The sequence below is a fragment of the Phyllopteryx taeniolatus genome, chromosome 22 (assembly GCF_024500385.1).
Source record: "Phyllopteryx taeniolatus isolate TA_2022b chromosome 22, UOR_Ptae_1.2, whole genome shotgun sequence".
Taxonomy (NCBI): Eukaryota; Metazoa; Chordata; class Actinopteri; order Syngnathiformes; family Syngnathidae; genus Phyllopteryx; species Phyllopteryx taeniolatus.
The window spans coordinates 2,984,078-3,002,882 of NC_084523.1; the positions used below are offsets into that span (position 1 = coordinate 2,984,078).

General features: G+C 42.7%; 1 protein-coding gene across 3 annotated transcripts in view; it reads right to left on the reverse strand.

Moving 5' to 3' along the window:
- gramd4a (GRAM domain containing 4a) overlaps nucleotides 1-18,805 on the reverse strand; it is a 64,288-nt gene that overhangs the window by 27,072 nt on the left and 18,411 nt on the right. For 2 of the 3 annotated variants that reach the window (XR_009786352.1, XM_061761692.1), the window contains exons 12-19: nucleotides 18,753-18,796; nucleotides 18,556-18,665; nucleotides 18,175-18,329; nucleotides 15,248-15,392; nucleotides 15,047-15,140; nucleotides 14,848-14,938; nucleotides 14,704-14,772; nucleotides 11,955-12,023 (exon numbers count right to left, since the gene is read on the reverse strand). Coding sequence is in view for 2 of the 3 variants with exons in the window: in XM_061761692.1 (XP_061617676.1) it covers nucleotides 11,955-12,023; nucleotides 14,704-14,772; nucleotides 14,848-14,938; nucleotides 15,047-15,140; nucleotides 15,248-15,392; nucleotides 18,175-18,329; nucleotides 18,556-18,665; nucleotides 18,753-18,796 (777 nt within the window). In the remaining variant the exon portion in view is untranslated. Of the gene's footprint in view, nucleotides 1-11,954; nucleotides 12,024-12,644; nucleotides 14,102-14,703; nucleotides 14,773-14,847; nucleotides 14,939-15,046; nucleotides 15,141-15,247; nucleotides 15,393-18,174; nucleotides 18,330-18,555; nucleotides 18,666-18,752; nucleotides 18,797-18,805 lie in introns of those variants that run through there. The other variant, XM_061761691.1, reaches the window with a different exon arrangement.

Sequence of the window (18,805 nt, forward strand, 5' to 3'; positions counted from 1 at the left end):
TTTGGACTATTCAACTTGTTTCTCCAATCTGGAGGTAAACAGGAACTATGTCACTGACTGGACAAATCATTTGGGCAAAAAGGAAAGTAGTACACTAAATAAGATATGTCCTGGCCAGTCTCATTAAAATTACAATTATGGGGACTGAAGTGTAAATATTAGTGACAGATAAATAGGATGGAGGGAGAAAAGGAGCTGTGGGGGAGCTGTATTGATTGTGATGGGCTCCCTGTGAGAGATCGAGATCAATGATGCCGTAACAGTCCATCTTCTCGGTCAGGAGCCACTATTGGCTCTTCATGCCCCACCCTCTCTTGCTCTCAAACACACTAAAATGTACTTGAGCATGCTAAAGGTCGGACTACAGATGAGCTCTGTTAATCCTCTTTGTTGTTTTTTTTCCCCCAGCATCATAACTATTCATTTGTCTCGTTGATCTAGGGAAATCACACACACACAATAAAAGATTGCTGGTATTGACAAAAGATGGACATTTTGGCTGATCTTTGAGGATTAAAGTATCATGATGATGCAAGAACCCTATTTGAATGGTGTCCATCCATTTTCCAGTTCAAGTACCTCCCGACTGGCTCCTGAATCCCCAAGAGAGAGTGAGTGCGCAGTGAGAAGTCATTACCTCTCCGAGAGTGTTGTTAGCAAACATGCAGAGTCCACTCATGACTTGTTAATCACAAAACAAAGCGAAGTCGCTCGGGCAGCCAGACAAACAAACACACAAACACGCACACGCGCACAAACCCGCACGACGCAGGGCTTTGTATTTCAGCTCAGCGCCAAAGTTATTGCGCTGCTAATGGTGCTTGAAGTAATTACACCCGCTATTGTTGCACGCAGGCCGCAACGTGGTCGCCCTGGAGTACCACACACACACACACACACACACACACACACACGTAGACTACCATTCTCCCCTGAATGGCACCATTAGGCAGAAGGCATCTGCAATAGCTCATTCACCAGCGAATATATGTGGAATAATTCAGCCTGCACAGAAGGGTCAGGGGGAGTAAACAGACTAATTATTACTTATCGCTATTGGACGGCGTGGGTGGGGAAGACTGAGGGTGTTTTTTTTTATTGTTATTGTTATTATTATTATTATTATTATTATTATTATACTAAACTAAAAGAAGCTATGGATGTGTGCATGTGTATGCAATTATTTCTCAAATCAAAGTCACTTCCTGAAAAGGCATAAGAGGTAGATAAGGTAGCTTAGTATGTGAGGCAGATAGGAACATAATAGTGGAGATGACTAGATTGCTCTCGGATGGACAGCTGGATGGCTCGATCGTTTTTCAAGTAAACCAGAAAAACGGTTGTGTTCTTCGGACAGATAGACAAATAGATGATGCATGCCAGAAAAACTGTGCCCAAACTGTTCCAAGTCTTTTTGACCTTTAGGTTTAAGTGATTGATATATTGGGCCGCATAGGACAGATGGGATTCCTCGCTGCCTGTTGGACTGTGTCGAGGCAAGATGCAGCACAATCAAATATTAACGCACCTCAGCTCGGCGTGAGGCGCTTTGTCCTCTAATAAGAAGCCCAACCGATACTTCTCGCCGCTTTCTATTCACCCTCGCACCACATCCCGAGGGATATTTTGTTTGAGTCCTTTGCCGCCTCTCCTGCTTCCACTCTTCAGTGTGATGTCGCAGGCTTGTTCTCCTGTCAAGGGCTGCGGATGGACTGAGAAGTGTCGCCGTTGTGTGAGATCGCAGCGGGGATGTGGGCAAACGAAAGCGGTCGCACTCGAAACCAGCTGTCACTGCGGGATGGCGACCACCCCTCCCTTCCCTTCCCTTCCCTGGGGATGAACATGTTATTCCGGCATACCGGTGAGAAAACAGACTGTGTATGTACGCGTGCCCATCCGAGGAGAACAGGCCTTCTGATTTACAAATTGTGATCAGACCGCAACACTTGAGGCACTCGGTAGGCGCAGACAACAGTACCTTTGCACCTTTGTCCGGATTTACTCCAAAAATGGAATTTTCCTTTGCCTAAGCCCCACTCCAACACAAAGTGGAAATGTGCTGAGTAGGAGACAGTTGAGAGCACAAAACAACCACATGCAAGCCACCATGACCACCAGAGTGTGCATCAGAAGACGAGGAAATCTGCAGGCCCTTCTAGGTTGCGTTCATGAGTACAAATAGCCTCCCTACTCTCCTGCAGGTCCAGAGTGCCCCCTTCAGGACCGTTTAGTTTGTCCATATCATCCAACACGAACATCCTACTGCTGGTTTGGCGCCTCTTCCACAGGAGAAACATCCTGTTCTTTATTTTATTTTTTTCCCCTCTTTGCTGAACAAGTGTAGAAATCCCAAGGTATCGCCACCGCGTGAAACCATTACCAAACGGCAAACACACTCAACGGCTCTGCAAACACCAGCCAGCGCAGCGTCGGCGTGGTCGTCTTGCAGAGCTAACAGACAGGAATCATTACGCCGCTCCGCCGGGACCGAGCCTCCACCATATTTGATGTGCACAGATGAAACTGCATATGGTGCACAGGTAGGGGGGTGTGTGGGGGGAACAAACATGGGAGGACTTACGCATGAAAGCGCACGAGAAGTGAATTTGTGTCGGTGTGGATTACATATGCAAGGATTCATTTAAAATAAGGTTGGGAATTTTTTTTTTTTTTTTTAAAAACAAGCCAAGACAAACCCGGCTATTATGCTTTTTTCACCTGAGGCCAGAGAGCTAATGGCAGCAGGGGGCAAAAGTACTTTCAGACTGCACAAGTCCAGAGACTTCTGGTTAAAGCAGAAGTACGGCGGTGCCTTGTGATACAATTGCTGACAACAAACGATCCTCTAAGGCACAGCTACCTGAAAAATCGACTTGAGCACAGTAATTCCTTCCTTCCCATAACTGCCCTGTGTTCCCTACGAACATCTACCAGTGGGCACTTCTTTACACTTACTTTTGCTGTGACCTATTCATATACTGTAGCACACCTATCAGCCATTTTCCCTCCTCCCTCACGTGAGCAGCAAAGATCAACTGCATTGATCAGAGACGTCCCCAGCGGGTGGTCGGTGGTCCGTCAAGGCTGCGAGAGAGAGCGAGGGGAAGGGGAGCCAAGAGCGGGATGCCCTCTGCTGCCGCACAGCTCATTGCGTGAGCCAATCAAATAGCCATCTTGGAAGTCGCCTTGCTGCTCGATGCAGACGATCAAAAAGTCATCTGGTGCCCTCCGTTTATTGCCAGTCGTGTCTGTGTTACCTGTTTCTCCCCCGCCTTGTACTTTGAAATTTCTGGTACTTGGAATTGCAAATCTGAGAATAAGACCACGGGAGTTGGAAATTTGAACTCAGGGATGGAAATGAAAGCAAAGATTTTTATATAAGGTGTGTGAATAAAGAAATTGCCTGCTCCTGTTGCATACTTTTATTTTCATTATTACTGTAGTAGTAGTAGTAGAAGTGAATCGCAGTGGACTGTCGACGACTTGACATTCAAAGGGGAACTAAACCCAAGATGTCAAAACTTGTTCTATTCGAAACGAGCAGATCTTCTTTATCAGCTATTGTTGACTTAAATCTAAGAAGTTGGTATGTATTGATCAGACTGGTCACAAGATGAGACCAGCTGGCTCGGCAAAGAGAAATATGTACAACACCTATATTCAGGGTAAAGTGAGTCGATGCCAGTCTGTTGAAATATGTCGTCGTGAAACGGGTCTGTGGCCTAAAAAAAAAAGTGGGAGACCTCATCTAATGTGGCTTATGCTTATGAGAGGAAACAATTGTTTGGTTGTTTGTTTTTTTTCCCAATGGATGATAAACTGACTACTGTGAGTTGTTCCGAAATGAAAAAAATTCATATTCTAAAGCTTCCGTGATGTTGGGAAATAAAGCTGCACGTGGAGGATGTGGTCGATGGGTCTTATCACAAAAAATGAAATGAATAAGTACAACACTTGAAAGTGTCACAGCCCCAGAGTTCCATTAAGAATTCCTGGAAATTTACAGTGAGCGGCGCGCCACGGCTTGCGGCCGCAGAAACGAGGCAATCACTCACCTCAGCCACTATAAACAGCCAGACAGCATTTACACACACACACACACACACACACACACACACGATCAGAGATGGATGTTCGCAGACCACAGTACATGCAGACAAATCCAGGTGTACCATCCGCGGGGAATACTGTAAATGACAGCGTCGATGATTTCTTGTCGCTGACAGTCGGCCTTTCGTGTGTGTGCGCAGTGAGGATTTGTCATGGAAAAGGGGATGCGCGGTGCCAAGAGGTGTGGAATCTTGGGCTCAAACCACAAGCCAATCTAGAAGACACCTTTGAGAGATATACACACGTACACACATCACACTCCTTTCATTACCCTCCTCACAGCAGCCTGTGTTCTAGTCGGGCTGCTGAGGACTAGCTGATGACATTCAGGGATACTGGACGTTCTTTGGTTTCTCCTCATCTCCGCGGCCCCCCCCCCCAACCCTCCGGAGGAGCAGGCGGGTCATTAAAAGTCAAGGCATATGGCACACGGCGCCTGCAGCAAGTGTGCAAGGACCCTTCTCCCTGCCTCATCATCACATGAGTTTGCCACTCGCAGAGTTCAAGGGTGGTCGGCTGAGAACCAGATGAACAACTGAGTGTTAGATGGCAACTAGACAAATACACATTTTCTTGTTGGTTCCCAAGGTATGGATGAATATAAAAATAACCTCATGTGGGAGGGAAAGGTGGGAAAGCATATCCACCGTAGTATTGAGATGGGTGAAAGAATACACAACTGAGGTGTGAGGTTGTTTTCATTGAGTGTCCTTTTATATGTAAAAACATGTGGACAACAATCAATCAAATTGAGAGCACATTCAAAATGAAAAACGTTTTCCGTCCAGGGACCCCTTAGAGGGGAGAACTTTTTCCCAGCTCACAATTAAAACATAACAACCACCCCTAAAATTCAATGGGAATTATTTATTTTTGCCAACCTAAATATTCATGAACTGCTTAATAGCAAGGAACTGAACCAACGTTAGTTGAATTAAAGTCAATATTTTATTCAGCGTCGCTAGCTGATGCACTGCTTACCAACAAAACACAGCTGCGAATGGAGAGGAACTAGTTTACAAAAGCACCGTCAGTCCCTGTCGCTATATTGGTGATCGCAAAGGTTTGAAGACCATTTGACCGTAACTCATTTGTGGCACACCAAACAAGATCAACTCCAAGTAGTTTTTGTAGAGAGGGTCAAAAAGTGTAGAATAACAAGCAATTCTAAACAACTGACCTCAGCTAACTCACAGTGTGATAATGACAAGAATGGTGGGCATGGGAGTGGATTTAACGTGTAATCTCCAACAAAAAGAAAGATAAAGACTACCATTACAGATCTGTGCTGATAAACCCACCTCTATTTACTCAATAATCTGGCCCGGGTATGAGCGGTACGCTCGAGCCGTCTGTTGTTGCCATGGCGTCGTCTCGCGCTGACGTGATCATCAGAGTATGAAACCAACACGGTGACGGGAGTGGCGCTAATTGTTAGTTTTGCCACACGAGGGAGAGCCGAGGCATCATTAGGCGCGGCGTCGCAGACATGCTGGCGAAATGTCAAGGGAGGTATGGCGTTGCCGTGTAAACACACACTCTCTTCTGAACTTTCCTTCTTTTGCTTTGGTCTTAGTGGAGCGCTCAATTTGTGGCGTCGTTTGCAGCTAAGCGCGGCGTCGGAAGCGAAAAAAAAAAAAGGTCAATGCCACCGTGTTCTTGTTAGGAACAGAAAGTTCCGATGACGCTGGTGGATTTCAACTTTGAGACCAAATGCTCACCCAGGATGGGGTCGAAGATGGCAGTGATGCATTAGAAACCGATATACCCTCACTGGGCCACAACATAAGGGACACGTGCAGATATCTATGTGACGAGATAAAGTAAAATCCAGCCTGGGGTCCATATGCTCCACCAGTTGGTTGGTAGTCTGGCACACGCTCACAGACGATATATTTGGAGTTCAGTGGACATGCACGTGCGTGCGCAAAAGGTGGACCAGATGTTCCACTGCAAATGGCGGACACGGCACCACGGAAACGGAGAGGTGCCCGTGTTGGTGCACGTGTTGGCTGTGTGCCCCCCCCTCACCCCCACGTTTCCCCCGAATGTATCCCAACGCTGAACCAGGATTCCTGCTCCCTCGTAAAAGGCAGACGTTCGCTCAGTGGGAAGTGGAAAATCCAGTCAGGATTAGCAGTGATACACACACTAGACTGACAGATCATTAGGCATCAAAAAGCATTCCGGACCATTCTACTGTGCTCGCCTAACACTAACACTATGAGAAGAACTGTTTCTTTTTTCAGAGGGCACAAACCCTGAAAACGCTTACTGGCGGTTCATTCCTGGCTCAACCAAGAGTTCTTTGGTTTAAAATAAATAAATACATTCTTTGGGTTTAAAAAATAAATAAAATACATTTAAAAATGCAATTACATTGGCCGTCAATTCCCCCCGTATACTCCATTGTACTGTGCTATACTGTACTGGACTATTCTATTGTATACAGTACTATATGGGAAACCTTTTCCCAATGTCGCAATTTTAGTGTAATTACTGTAAAGCACATTGAGTTACCTTGTGTAGGAAATGCGCTATATGAATACATTTGCTTGCTTGCTTAGTGGGACTCTCACATTCACTCACACACTAACAGCCCGCGAACACGCTGTAATTATGAGGCGGTTTGTAATTATGAAGCTGGTGATTCTGCATGGACCACCACAAACCTTGGGTCTTGTCCGTACAGCCTGCAGGACTGGCGAAATAATGAAGGGGTGAAAAACTTGGAGAAAGTGAGAGAAACAAGAAGCGTCCCTGGGCCGCAAGCCCTGTCAGCACGGAGAAAAGTGCCCGCGAGGTGTCTGTAAATCAGAATCATTACGGCATTAACCTCCAATCCGTCTTCATCTGAGAAAGTCTCAGCAAACAAGCGTAGGAGCCCCCTGCAAGTCGACTGTGGAAATGAGGTGGAGCGAGGCCGAGGACCGCTCGCCGTCCGCCAGCCTCCCACGCCTGAATCCGAGCTCGGCCCAAGGTTGAAGGCCCCCCTTCTCTCTGCGTAGCCTCCCGCCCCCATCCTTGTGGATGTGTGTTGCTGCGCCGCAATAAGAGCTGACTCGTGGGCCGATTGTGATTTATGTGGCGGTGGGTTCGGGTGAGCGGGACGCGGGCCAGCCGAGGGGAGAAGATGGATCCGAAGTGCGAGCGAAGGAGACAATCTGATTACGGCCTTATACCTCCTTTTATACCTCCTTTCATCTTCATCAACACTCACTCTTCCAACAAGCCCCTCCCTCCCTACACCTACCCTGCACTCAATTCGTTGCCATGGCAACAAGAAGCCCAAACACGTTTGCACACCATTGTTGCGCTGTTATAACCCTTTTAGCAGCATATATTTCAACAAACAGTAGAGCAACGCGTATGCAGAAAATATAATACTCATCACAGGCACCTATTCTTTATCCTCTGCGAAGAATGACTACTGCGGCCTACTGAGAGGCCGTGACAGTCAACATGTACTGCGTATATTGTATATTATTCTGTTCTGGGCAGTGGGGAAAATATGGTTGGATACGTCCAGAATTTCCACTGTTCTGGAGTGAGGGGCACATCAGGTTAAGAAGAGAGGCAGCCGGGGGAAAATGCGCCAAAACAACAAACAGGCAGATGGATAAAATTCAATTGCATATATTGACAGTTGGAATTCAATTCCCTGAATAAATCATTTCTAACTAGGAAGATCCAGGAAGCTGTAATGTTTGCAAGCTGCTTTAGACTGAGGCTAGACATCACACAAACATGACACTGAGGTAGTGTCCTTTATAGTAGTTTATTCTGTCACAAAACCACCATACGATTAGCCATTTAACCCTCTGCTGAACTATGTGACTCTATATTACATTTCCATTGAAGTACTTCGAGTCCAACAATTGAAAAATGTATTATTTACAATCAATGTGACTGAAATGAGAACATTTTACATTTTCCCCCCCCCATGTTCCAAGACTGTCATCCAGTGGAGGTGTGGTGTAATGGCATTGCAAAAAAGTCCCAGTTTGAGTAAATCACTTCATTAAAACAGGGTGAAAGTTTGAATTATTTACATATCTTTTCATTTCAGCAACTGTTTTGTTTGCTGTTTGTGCTTCACAAAGTGAAGTGAGGGCATAAAAGCGATGAGCAAGATGGCAAGAGCTATAATGTGAACTGAGGGATTTGAAATAGACATTAAATACAAAAAAAAAAGGAAAAACTGCCCTCAAAAAATACCAATAAGATCATACACACACGGTATACAGTGGCCAATCAAAACACGGATGACGACACATTTGGCTCAGTGCAAAGGAGGCCGGCATCCCAACATGGCACGCACCAGATAAACATCATTAAAAGTAACATCATTAGCATCCAAAGTCATTTGGGTGTGTGCGTGTTTTGTGTCAGTTTTAGAGACGCCAACTTGCTTCCAGCCATGCCTGGATGGAGACCGTATATGGATATGGATGCTTATGCCAAAAAAATTAAAAATAAAAAACACACACACACACACACACACACACACACCCACTGTAGTACGGAATTTCCCCCTGAAGGACGATGCAAGTGTGAAACTCGTGTGGGTGGCGCCTTGGCACACATGACAACACTACATACTGTTTCTATACAGCTTCAGTACATGTAAGGCAATTAGAGCGAAGCTTATCCTGTTTTATGAATCAAGTTAAGTCCCGCTTGTACAAACACGGCCCGAGAAACAGAACGCGACAATCTCTGTCTGTGGTTGTACTCGAGCACGGTCAATGTATTTTCATTTAGTAGCGAATCAGCATGTCCTGCACCAGTTGCGGCCGTAATGATTTCGAAGCCAGGCGACTTAAAGAAGACGGATAGCCTCGTTTGTAATAGCTACACGAGGCTATTGATGAAAGATGCCTAAAAAAAATTTTTTTAAAAAGGGCCGCCAATGATAACATTCGCCAGGATGCGAGCAGCAACAACAAAACATCTTATTGACTCATTCGCTGCCTTGGACGGTTATTTTCGTCAATTGGAATCGAGCCGTTTATTGCTAACGACGTAAATATTTGTAAAGTATGTTTGTTAGTTTAGGATAATATGACTCAAGAAAAAGCAAAAAGTAAGTATTCTGTGAAAAAACTACTCAAATATTGACAAACTGGTAACTTCTGATTCATCAGAGCATGAGCGCCAACTACGCAAAAATGTAAAACAGGAATGTGCAAATTCAGATATTGCCCGACAATAAAACAACAGAAATTGTCTCAAATTTACTTTCTTTGTTTACACGCACAATTAGCTCGCCAGGCAGAGATTCCAAAGCCATTTTTACCAGGTTTCACAAAAATTAGTCACTTTGAAACTTTTGAATGTGACTGCTTGGCTGCGCTTGATTGCTCAAATGGAGTCAAATGCCACAAGTACTTCTGTTGGATTGGTTTGCTCAGAGCGTGTTTCATAGCTGTGTCGCTGTATATAAATTATTATTTTGTCACTGTTGTGCTCGCCATGTTTCTTTCACGAAAGCTGGTTTTCACCGCTCAACTCATTCTCTATTGCTGATTACTATGGAACGGAAAAAGCTAAAAACAAAGTGGCAATAGGGAGAATTCCGCTTTGAAAATGGCTGGAGGTGAATAAGTTAAAAGGGGTCACAGCGACAGGTTACGTGCTAACACAACCGTGGAAAACAACAGCGAGGGATGGGATCATTTACGAAAATGCACACACCAAAAAGTATAAACTGTATCTAATGCAAAAGAGACAGCCCAACTTGCACAGACTTCTTTGTGGTGCAAACAGCTGCCGGCCTCCAGGAAGGTCACGATCGTGTGTGTGTGTCCTGTGGGGAGGTTTCGGACCTAATTGGCACCGGCATTTCAAACGTTCCCAAACTGGCACGGTTAAAATGCTCTGATGAATTCCAATAAGCCCGCTGTAAAGCTGCTCCATGACTGGAAGTCTTGATTTTCAACTAATCCCACCAAACTTAATAAGATGGCGCAAAAGGTCCCCGGGTAAATTTAGACAATAATGTACGGGTTGCTGGGAGGGGGCGACATAAGTAACAATGTAGAAGAACTCCCATTAATACTGTCCATTATGTGAGGACAAGCACACTGACTTGGAAATATTCTCTAATGAATGCAAATTATCTTAATTAATGACCTCATTAACATAACTTCTTGTGTTCAATACATCACGGAGGCGCGCGGGACATTAAGCAGCTCAAGTGGCCCCTCGTTTATTCTGGTTCCGGCTAATCTATATTGCATATTTCTATCATCCCCTGACGCTGTCGGCCTGTCATCCCGATAAGAAATCTGCGGCACATTTGCCTCCCTTGTGGTTAATCTTCACAGGCTAATGTTAGTGTTTCTAATATTAGCGACTGGAGGGAAATTATCAGGAGACGGAAGCTCATGGTTGGGGTGAGCTGACTTATTTTCAGGGAAGGTGCAATATTGTAGTTATTTCTAAATCTGATGATTTTTTTTTTTCATACACTGTTGTAAATTCTGTAATATATTTACATTTGTATCTTAATCTTTACTTTTACATGCATTTTGTAAAATATATTGACTTATTTTCTTAACTGCAATTATATTTTGTAAATATATATTTTTTCTAAATAATATAATTGTAGTAGATAATTAAGCCTGTTATTTCACTCAGCAGTTTTTTTTTTTTTAAACTGCACTCAGCACATAAATTATAATTATTTTATTTATTGTCTTTCATGGAATTTTGTTAGATTTTCGGACGAAGACCACTATTGCACTAAACGCTTAGTGGTAGCCATAAAACTTAAAATCGCTGTGCTGCAAAATGACAAAAATGGAGTTACCCCACTCTAATTCTCAGGGACTCATTTAAGAATTATTAATTTTATTCTATGAATGCTTAATGCGTCAGCCTCACAGTTCTGAGGACCCGGGTTCAATCCCCGGCCCCCCCTGTGTGGAGTTTGCATGTTCTCCCCGTGCCTGCGTGGGTTTTCTCCGGGCACTCCGGTTTCCTCCCACATCCCAAAGACATGCATGAATTGGAGACTCTGAATTGCCCGTAGGTGTGACTGTGAGTGCGACTGGTTGTTTGTTCGTATGTGCCCTGCGATTGGCTGGCAACCAGTTCAGGGTGTACCCCGCCTCCTGCCCGATGACAGCTGGGATTGGCTCCAGCACGCCCGCGACCCTAGTGAGGAGAAGCGGCTCAGAAAATGGATGGATGGATGGTTAATGCTAATTGTAAAAATTTGTGAATTATTTTTTTTCTCAATGTATTACTTAAACACAAGATAAATGTAAATATACATGAAACAAACATAACTACACTATGCGACATGTTTTTACTTTTTTTCCCCCCATCTCTCTCCTCTATTCATGATAAAAAAAGATTGCCCCAAAGGTTTTTGAGAAGGAACTAGCCTTGTGAAACTCAACCAAATAAAGCAATCTGAAGTTTCAACAGGGCTCAAATGTGTGCGACATTCACAGAAGTATGATGAAGAGAAAACACTCCAGCAATAGTCGTTTAAACCCAAATTGCTTGAATATGAGTCTATTCCGCCAATAATCAAAATGCAAATAGATAAAGTGCACGGTAACACTCTCATGGCTCTGAGCAATTGCATTTTCAGGAGACTTATTTATGGCCAAAACAACTCAATTCAAAGTCGTTGTTTTTTTCATGAAAACAATAGTTGTGCGGTTGCAAACATGACAAATTTGACACAATGGAACCTTTCCATGACACTTTTTGAAGCTCCTTCCACAACGAATAGAAAGTCATATGGGTAAAACTATTTATAAGCACAAGTATGGTGATAGATAACTTGTAAAAAGCAGCATAATGTACAAAACAAGTGTGCAACTGACCTGTGCCGCTGAAAAGGCAAAAATCCTGATCCCTTGTACAACAGTGATCCCCAGTGGCGACACGTGGTACTGCAGGGTGGAAAATGGTGTTAGCATGAGTCAAAGCATTCAGTTAAAAATCAACCGATTTAAAAGCATACCCACATAGTATATTCATTTGGACTCTTAGCGTAATAAAAACTTTTTTTTTAAAGTGTCATGATGGATGAGTGAAATTTGGTCACTTTTTAGCATGTTCAGTGGCTACTGCATTAGCCGTTTGCCAGTTACAAAAAAAAGGACACGAGAAACATACCTTAAATCTGTTTATTTAAAAAAAAAAAAAAAAAAAAAAAAGCACATCACATTATCCTTTACAATGAACGTATGTTTTCAAAAACCCTGTGGTTTTTAATGGACTTCACTGTACATTTGTATTCAAATTCAATAAATCACAATATCGAGTCAACAAGGAAAGGAAACGACGGTACAGTCGTGATTGATTGCCTTACAGGTACACAGTACACCGACTGTATCATAAAGGAACATTTCAGCCCCATAAAACAGAACTGATATTTGTCTGCATTAGTTTTTACCTTTTGAGTCACAATGAGGCCATTGGCAGCTAATTGTGATGTATTTAATAAACTCACAGTGTTGGGAGTGTGTAGTTCAGTCTGAGGACATTCAACAACAAAAAACAAAAAAACATTATTATTATTATTTTTTTTTTAATCAGACCACTTGGGGAAATAAAATAAAACTTAGACTGCTAATTACCTCCTGGTTTCCTATCAGTTAAAAATCAAATTACGTGACTCAACAAACTACAGCAGTCGTCAATACTCCCAAAAACTGAAAAGGAATTCAAACTGTGGAAAATTTAAAACAAAAACAAAATATTTTTTTACAAGCTTGTGTAAACATGAGCTTAGGCAGAATATGGCAGATAAGATTTGGCAACAAAAAACAAAACAAAAACAAAAAAAGAAAGAAAAAAACATGATACATTCTGTGCTTCTTTGAAACAGACTACAAAAAGGCTTCTGGTAGAAAGCTTTTAAGACAACAGCCAATCACAACGTGCAACAACACAAAAATAAAAACAAAATAAAAAAGTGTTGCTGTTCAAACAGGTCAATTGCACATATGGCAACGTCATTCCCGGTTTGTTCTTAATTCAAAATGATTTGTGCAACCCTGGCATTTTAAAATGTCCTTTTACGTGGAACCTTAGGGTTTAGCGATGACTTAGCATAAATATTCAAATGTCAATGTTTTTTTCCCCCTTTGTGACTCTGGAGGGGAGTAACGACCTCCAAAAAACTGAACAGAAGCCATGTGAGTTTGGCAGTACATTTCCACACCAAGGAGTCAAGACCAGCTTTACTCATGCACAAAAGGACTGCTTTCTCTTTTTATTTTTTTTAAATTACCTCACCGGAAGCGATTAAGTCAATATATGTCCGCAAAGAATCCAGTTGAACGACCGTACCAATAAAGTGCAGGGAGAGAATAGCAGTCACAGGGAATGGGAGCCTATTTAGTACCACGTTGAGCTGAAATGTGAGATGTTCTCGGTTGTGCTCAGTCAGTCACCCAGTCCAAACGGGTAAGAAAAGGCATATCTGGACCACAAAAAAAAAACGCCGTACAGTATTTCACATTTGCACACAAACACCAAAGCAATTAACTGACTTTAAACTAAACACCTTGCTTTGTATGTGACATTTTCAGTTATTAAACATTTGAGATCAGATGAAAACGCTTCACAAAATGGTGTCGTTGACAATTTTCTTAAAAGTTCCAGTTATGATCGTGAGGAATCAAATCACTGGAGGAGGATTTTAAAACAAAACTTAAAAAAAAAAATTAAAAAAAAAAAGAAAAAAAAGACTATTTTGTCACACATGCAACACACACGCACAGGAGGAACGACATAGAGGGAAGCAGTCAGTTGAGCGCGGAGGACCAGCCCCCTAGCCAGCATTCTGTTCATAAAAAAAAATGTCTCCAGGAAGAAGCGGGCTGTGGCCGGCCGCCTAAATTTCGGCAGAGGCGGCGGCGGCGGCTGCCGGCGGCTTGCTGGTGGTGACCACCTTTGTGTACTGCGTGAAGATGGCCTCGAAGGCCTCGTCTCTGTGGATCATGGCGCCGAACACCAGTGGCTGGAGGAGACGAGAGCGTCAAATCTACATTTGGCGACTTTTCCAACCCAACCCTTGTCGTTTCCTAAGGGACTACTTTTGTCTTAAGGAAGCTTCTCAACTCCCTTCAAATTGTTTCTTTGGCATCAAGATGCCACCAATGGTACAAATACGGCAAATAGCTTTGCAGCAAATAACGGACGACTGGTGGGAAAATAAATGAGTAAAAAAGAAAATCTGCAAAATATTCAAATTCACAAATGCCCGTCGTGAATATGGAGAAATTCTCGATGTATTTATTTATTATTGTGGCTCGAAAATGACACTTAAACACTAGAAAAGACCAACCACACCACAACATTTGTTTTGTGCAGTGTGACAGACAATTTCATGGGCAAATGGATACAATTGTGCTATTGATTTAAAAAAAAAACAAAAAAACAGATTGATTATTTTTCTCCTTTTGCTAACTTGACAGGATAATGTACTTTCCTTCATATTAAACTGTACTGTCACTTCAGGTAAATCATAGTTTTAAATGACAGATTCTGTACTTTGTAGTGATTTAAAACCCTTAGTTTGAATGCATGTAAATATAATTTTTGTGGAAAATATCTTGGTACCTTCTGAGTGGAAGGAGTTGCTATTGAGATCCCCATTCCACTTCCTGGTAGGACAGAAAGCACCTTGTACTGGAAATACCACATACAAAAGTTTTATTTACCATTATTCAGTAGGCTCGGGTATTTCTTTTAAGCAATCGTCACCTTTTGTATGTCAGTAATGTCCACCAGCTTGATGACTTTATTCTTCTTGGAGGAGCCCGACCTGGAACTGGAGCTCTCGAAGCACAAGTAACTGCAGGACACAAGGAGGGTGGCGTCATTAAATTGCCTTTTCAAAGTCTTTTCTGTGGCTCTTTGATGAGAAAAAGAAAAAACCTCCTTGGAGAGATGCTCCACTTACTTCTCTGTGACGTAAAGCATGCCGTTCCTGATGTAGTCGGTGGGCATCTTCCGGTCTCGGTTTATCAGGCAACACCGCCAGCCGTTCTCACACACTAGCAACACATTCACCGGTTAGAAAAACTTCTCATTTTTCACATCTGCAACACAAGCTTAAGAAAATGTCAAGGATTTTGTTTAAGCTGCAGTGCGAGGCTCTCACCTGCCAGAGGGCGCTCCGACTCCGGCAGGTTGAAGATCTCGTGGAAGGACCCCTTCTTGGTGCTGTGGGAGCGCCCGGCCTCCTCCTCCCGGCTCACGCCGCACGGCGCCGTGGCCAAGCTGCCTCGGGAAGCCACCGGCTGGACCTGGTGAAACGAAACGACGAGACGAGGTGGCCCAAAGACCAAAAAGAAAAAAACAACACATTAAGAGAGAAGGCAACAAACACAGGGAGGGATATTTGACACAGGTTGTGGCCGCTACAGGTGGGAGAAGGCATCTACTGGGAGCTCCAATGTAAGGTTCGAGCCCTGCCACAATTCGCAAGAAATGAAACAACCAAAAAAGGCTTGTAATTGCCATAAGATGCCACAAGATGGCATTAAAGCACTTGCTATCGGACAAGACCACGACCTGATGAAAGGAACTTTATTTTAAAAACAACAAAATTGACTGTTGTAGCCAAATGCAATTTAACACAGATTGACTAAATACGTTACATGGACGCGCACAACATTGTGGAGTGTATTGGAACACTAATCCTCCCCACAGAACATCAAATCATCCAGTTCTGTGCAAGGAAGTTGCTGAGAAAGATTGCACTTTTTAATTCACCCAGGGTGCCTTAGGGCTGCCGTTTTGGTTCACAACAAAGAGTTACTGCTCGGGCAGGGCGAGTACATACCAGGTATCGGTATCGGGCCGATATTGGCCTTGTTTTGAAGTATCGGTCCTAGTGAGGGCTGACGATACCAGTCACTGATGCTTCAGTCAAAAAACAAATGAGAAAAGTCCTCCTCGCCAGTATGTGTTGCTACATTGCGGCAATTTGACACGTCGGCGAATCATCATGTGCGTCAGAAAGAAAGAAAGGTCTTTGTTCACAATTATCTGTCATTGTGGTCATTGACATTTTACGTCTCAAAAGTCCTTGTAGTGGCGACACTCCGTATCGGTGAGCACTCAAGTGAAAGTGGGATCAAACATCCCTAGATACGCTGCTGCTGTTTTGGTTAGCAACATAGTTCATATAGGCACTTAACTCTAAATTCTGCACGAACAATAGTGTTGTCATTACAGTTCCAACCAATTTGTTAAGTACTGCTGATTTAGTTAGCAACAGAATTCAAATGGGCTCAGAAGTTAACCCTTGAAAGTCTCTGTGGGCAATTGCGCCTCCGAACTGCGGTCATTTCAGTTACTACATGATTGTTCGATGCAACCGTTCAGTTAGGTTCAACCGTTACAAATGTAAATGTGTGTGAACAATTGTGTCAAACTGTTGAGTTCTTACAAGGAACTGATGACAAGAGCAGTTTAGGGAAAGGGAGGAACTACGAATAAAAATGGTCAATGGTCTTCCAATTACTGTGACTGTATTAATCACTTCTCTTCAGCTAGAAGAATGGATCAAAACATCACGCTTAATTCCAAGAAGTTGATTAAAGGTCTCTTTTAGGGCTGCATATTTTAATCATCGATTATTTTTTCGGTTAATCGAATCAGGTAACATTTTTTTATTGTTTTTATTTCCACACCTATATTGAAAAACAGGACATTATATAAAATTGACAATAAGGAAAATATACACAGATTAATCGATGATCAAAATAGATTCATTTGATAACCGATTAGTTGTCTATTAACTACTGCACCGCTCGTCCGTTTGATGCGTGACTTTTTAATCCATTCTCTTCAGGGACACACACACCAAAGAGCCTACCTTCTCTGTGGCAGAGAGCTGAGAGACAGAAAGGACAGAGGACATCCTGTGACTGATGTCACAATGCACGCATCTCTCCATCCAACGGGGGACTTTGATCCATTATTGATGGTCGTGATGATATTTTTAGTACCATGGGGGTCGTAGTGGGAGGCAGACTGATCTAATAAGATTTATTTGTCTAAAAAAATGATTCTAAATATTCAATATTCATATAAAATAAAAATGTTTTAAAACTATATTTAAAATGTGAAAATGCTCAAAGGATTACAGTCATTTTCATTTTACAAGTGGCCAAGTGATATAAAAGAACCATCTCAATTCATTAGAATGACAGAAAAAAAAAATTATCTATTTCAGCAGTTCACTTAAAAAATTCAATTACATAAGATTCACGACACACAGAATGAACTACTGGACTTTTTTTTTTAATTTGACAATTACAGCCAAGAGCTTACGAAACTCCATTCACAACATTCAACAAATTAGAATATTACATAAAAACAATCAAAATGATTTCGATTTTAGAAATTGGGTCGGGATATGGCCTCAAAAGTATTTTTCTCTGCATTTCATGAATCTGTATGATACAAGGCACTTTTTCAACTCAACTTTTGAAAAACATTACATTTTCAAGAACTAAGAATTTCTTTTTTTTTTTTTTTTTTTTACAAACTGGATTGATTTAGGGTCATTTTTGTTCATGTACAGCACTTTGTGAAAAGTACTTTTCTATGCGTTTAAGGAATCTGTACTGTAAAAGGAGTTACACTTTTGGAATATAAATACCAAATTAATCAATTAACTTTTTCTAAAACTATCTTTTAGTTTTTTTATATTGTGCAGTTTTATGTATACATTTGTTTCCATGTACAGCACTTAACGTGTTCTATAATTAAAATTTACTCGGGTTATTGACATGTACTAACCCTTTTGAGGACCAACTTCCTTGGCATTCTAAACATGTCAAATGTGACTTCCAGCTCCTGAATGATGGAACCAAACGGCTGTGATGCAACGACTTTGCCTTGAACAGGTACACACCTGATTAAACGTCCGCTTATTGCATTAGCGACACAGAAATGAGAAGTGGAAATAATCCCGCTTGCGACATTAGGCATGCTTTTGCGCGGCTAAGCCCTTTTCAGATGGCCACTGCGCGAGAACGAATGCACGAGGGAGACAAAAGAGGACGTGTCTCTTACCCGGCGAGACACAGTGGCGTTGGTCCTCTCCTTGAGCTGGGGGTCGGTGGGGAGGCTGTTCCACACGATGTACGGCGTGTCGTACTTGTCGCGCAGCTTGGGGCAGCTCTTGAACAGGAAGTCGATGATGAAGAACTTGATGCCGGCGTACAGGCCTGAAAAGGATACGCACGGAACGATGAGAATATGACACAATCTTACAGTAGCTGCGAAGGTAGGGAATGTTAATTGCCTGGTGACGCACGCACGTACTGATTACTGCATGAACACATTTGTTTGTGTGTACTGAAGTATTTGCATTCATCAGCGGCGTGACATTTACAGCATGACGCAAGGCATAAAGCCGCGCTTGTTTTGTTTTTTTTGCCGGGCACGTCTTACCGATCATGAAGCCCATGAGTTTGTACGGCAGCACACAGGAGGTGATAAACGCCACCCACAGGCAGATGTACAATTTTCGGGTGCTCTCTGGCTGCACCCACATGAACAGGCTGGGGAAAATAAAATAACAGCAGATGTCTACTTTCACTATGCTTCGAGAGGAAGTTTTAGTAGAAACCGCAACTAGTTCGACTTACTTTTTTATCTTCTCCAAGACGTCCGCCATCTTACCAAAAAGGTTCTATAATAA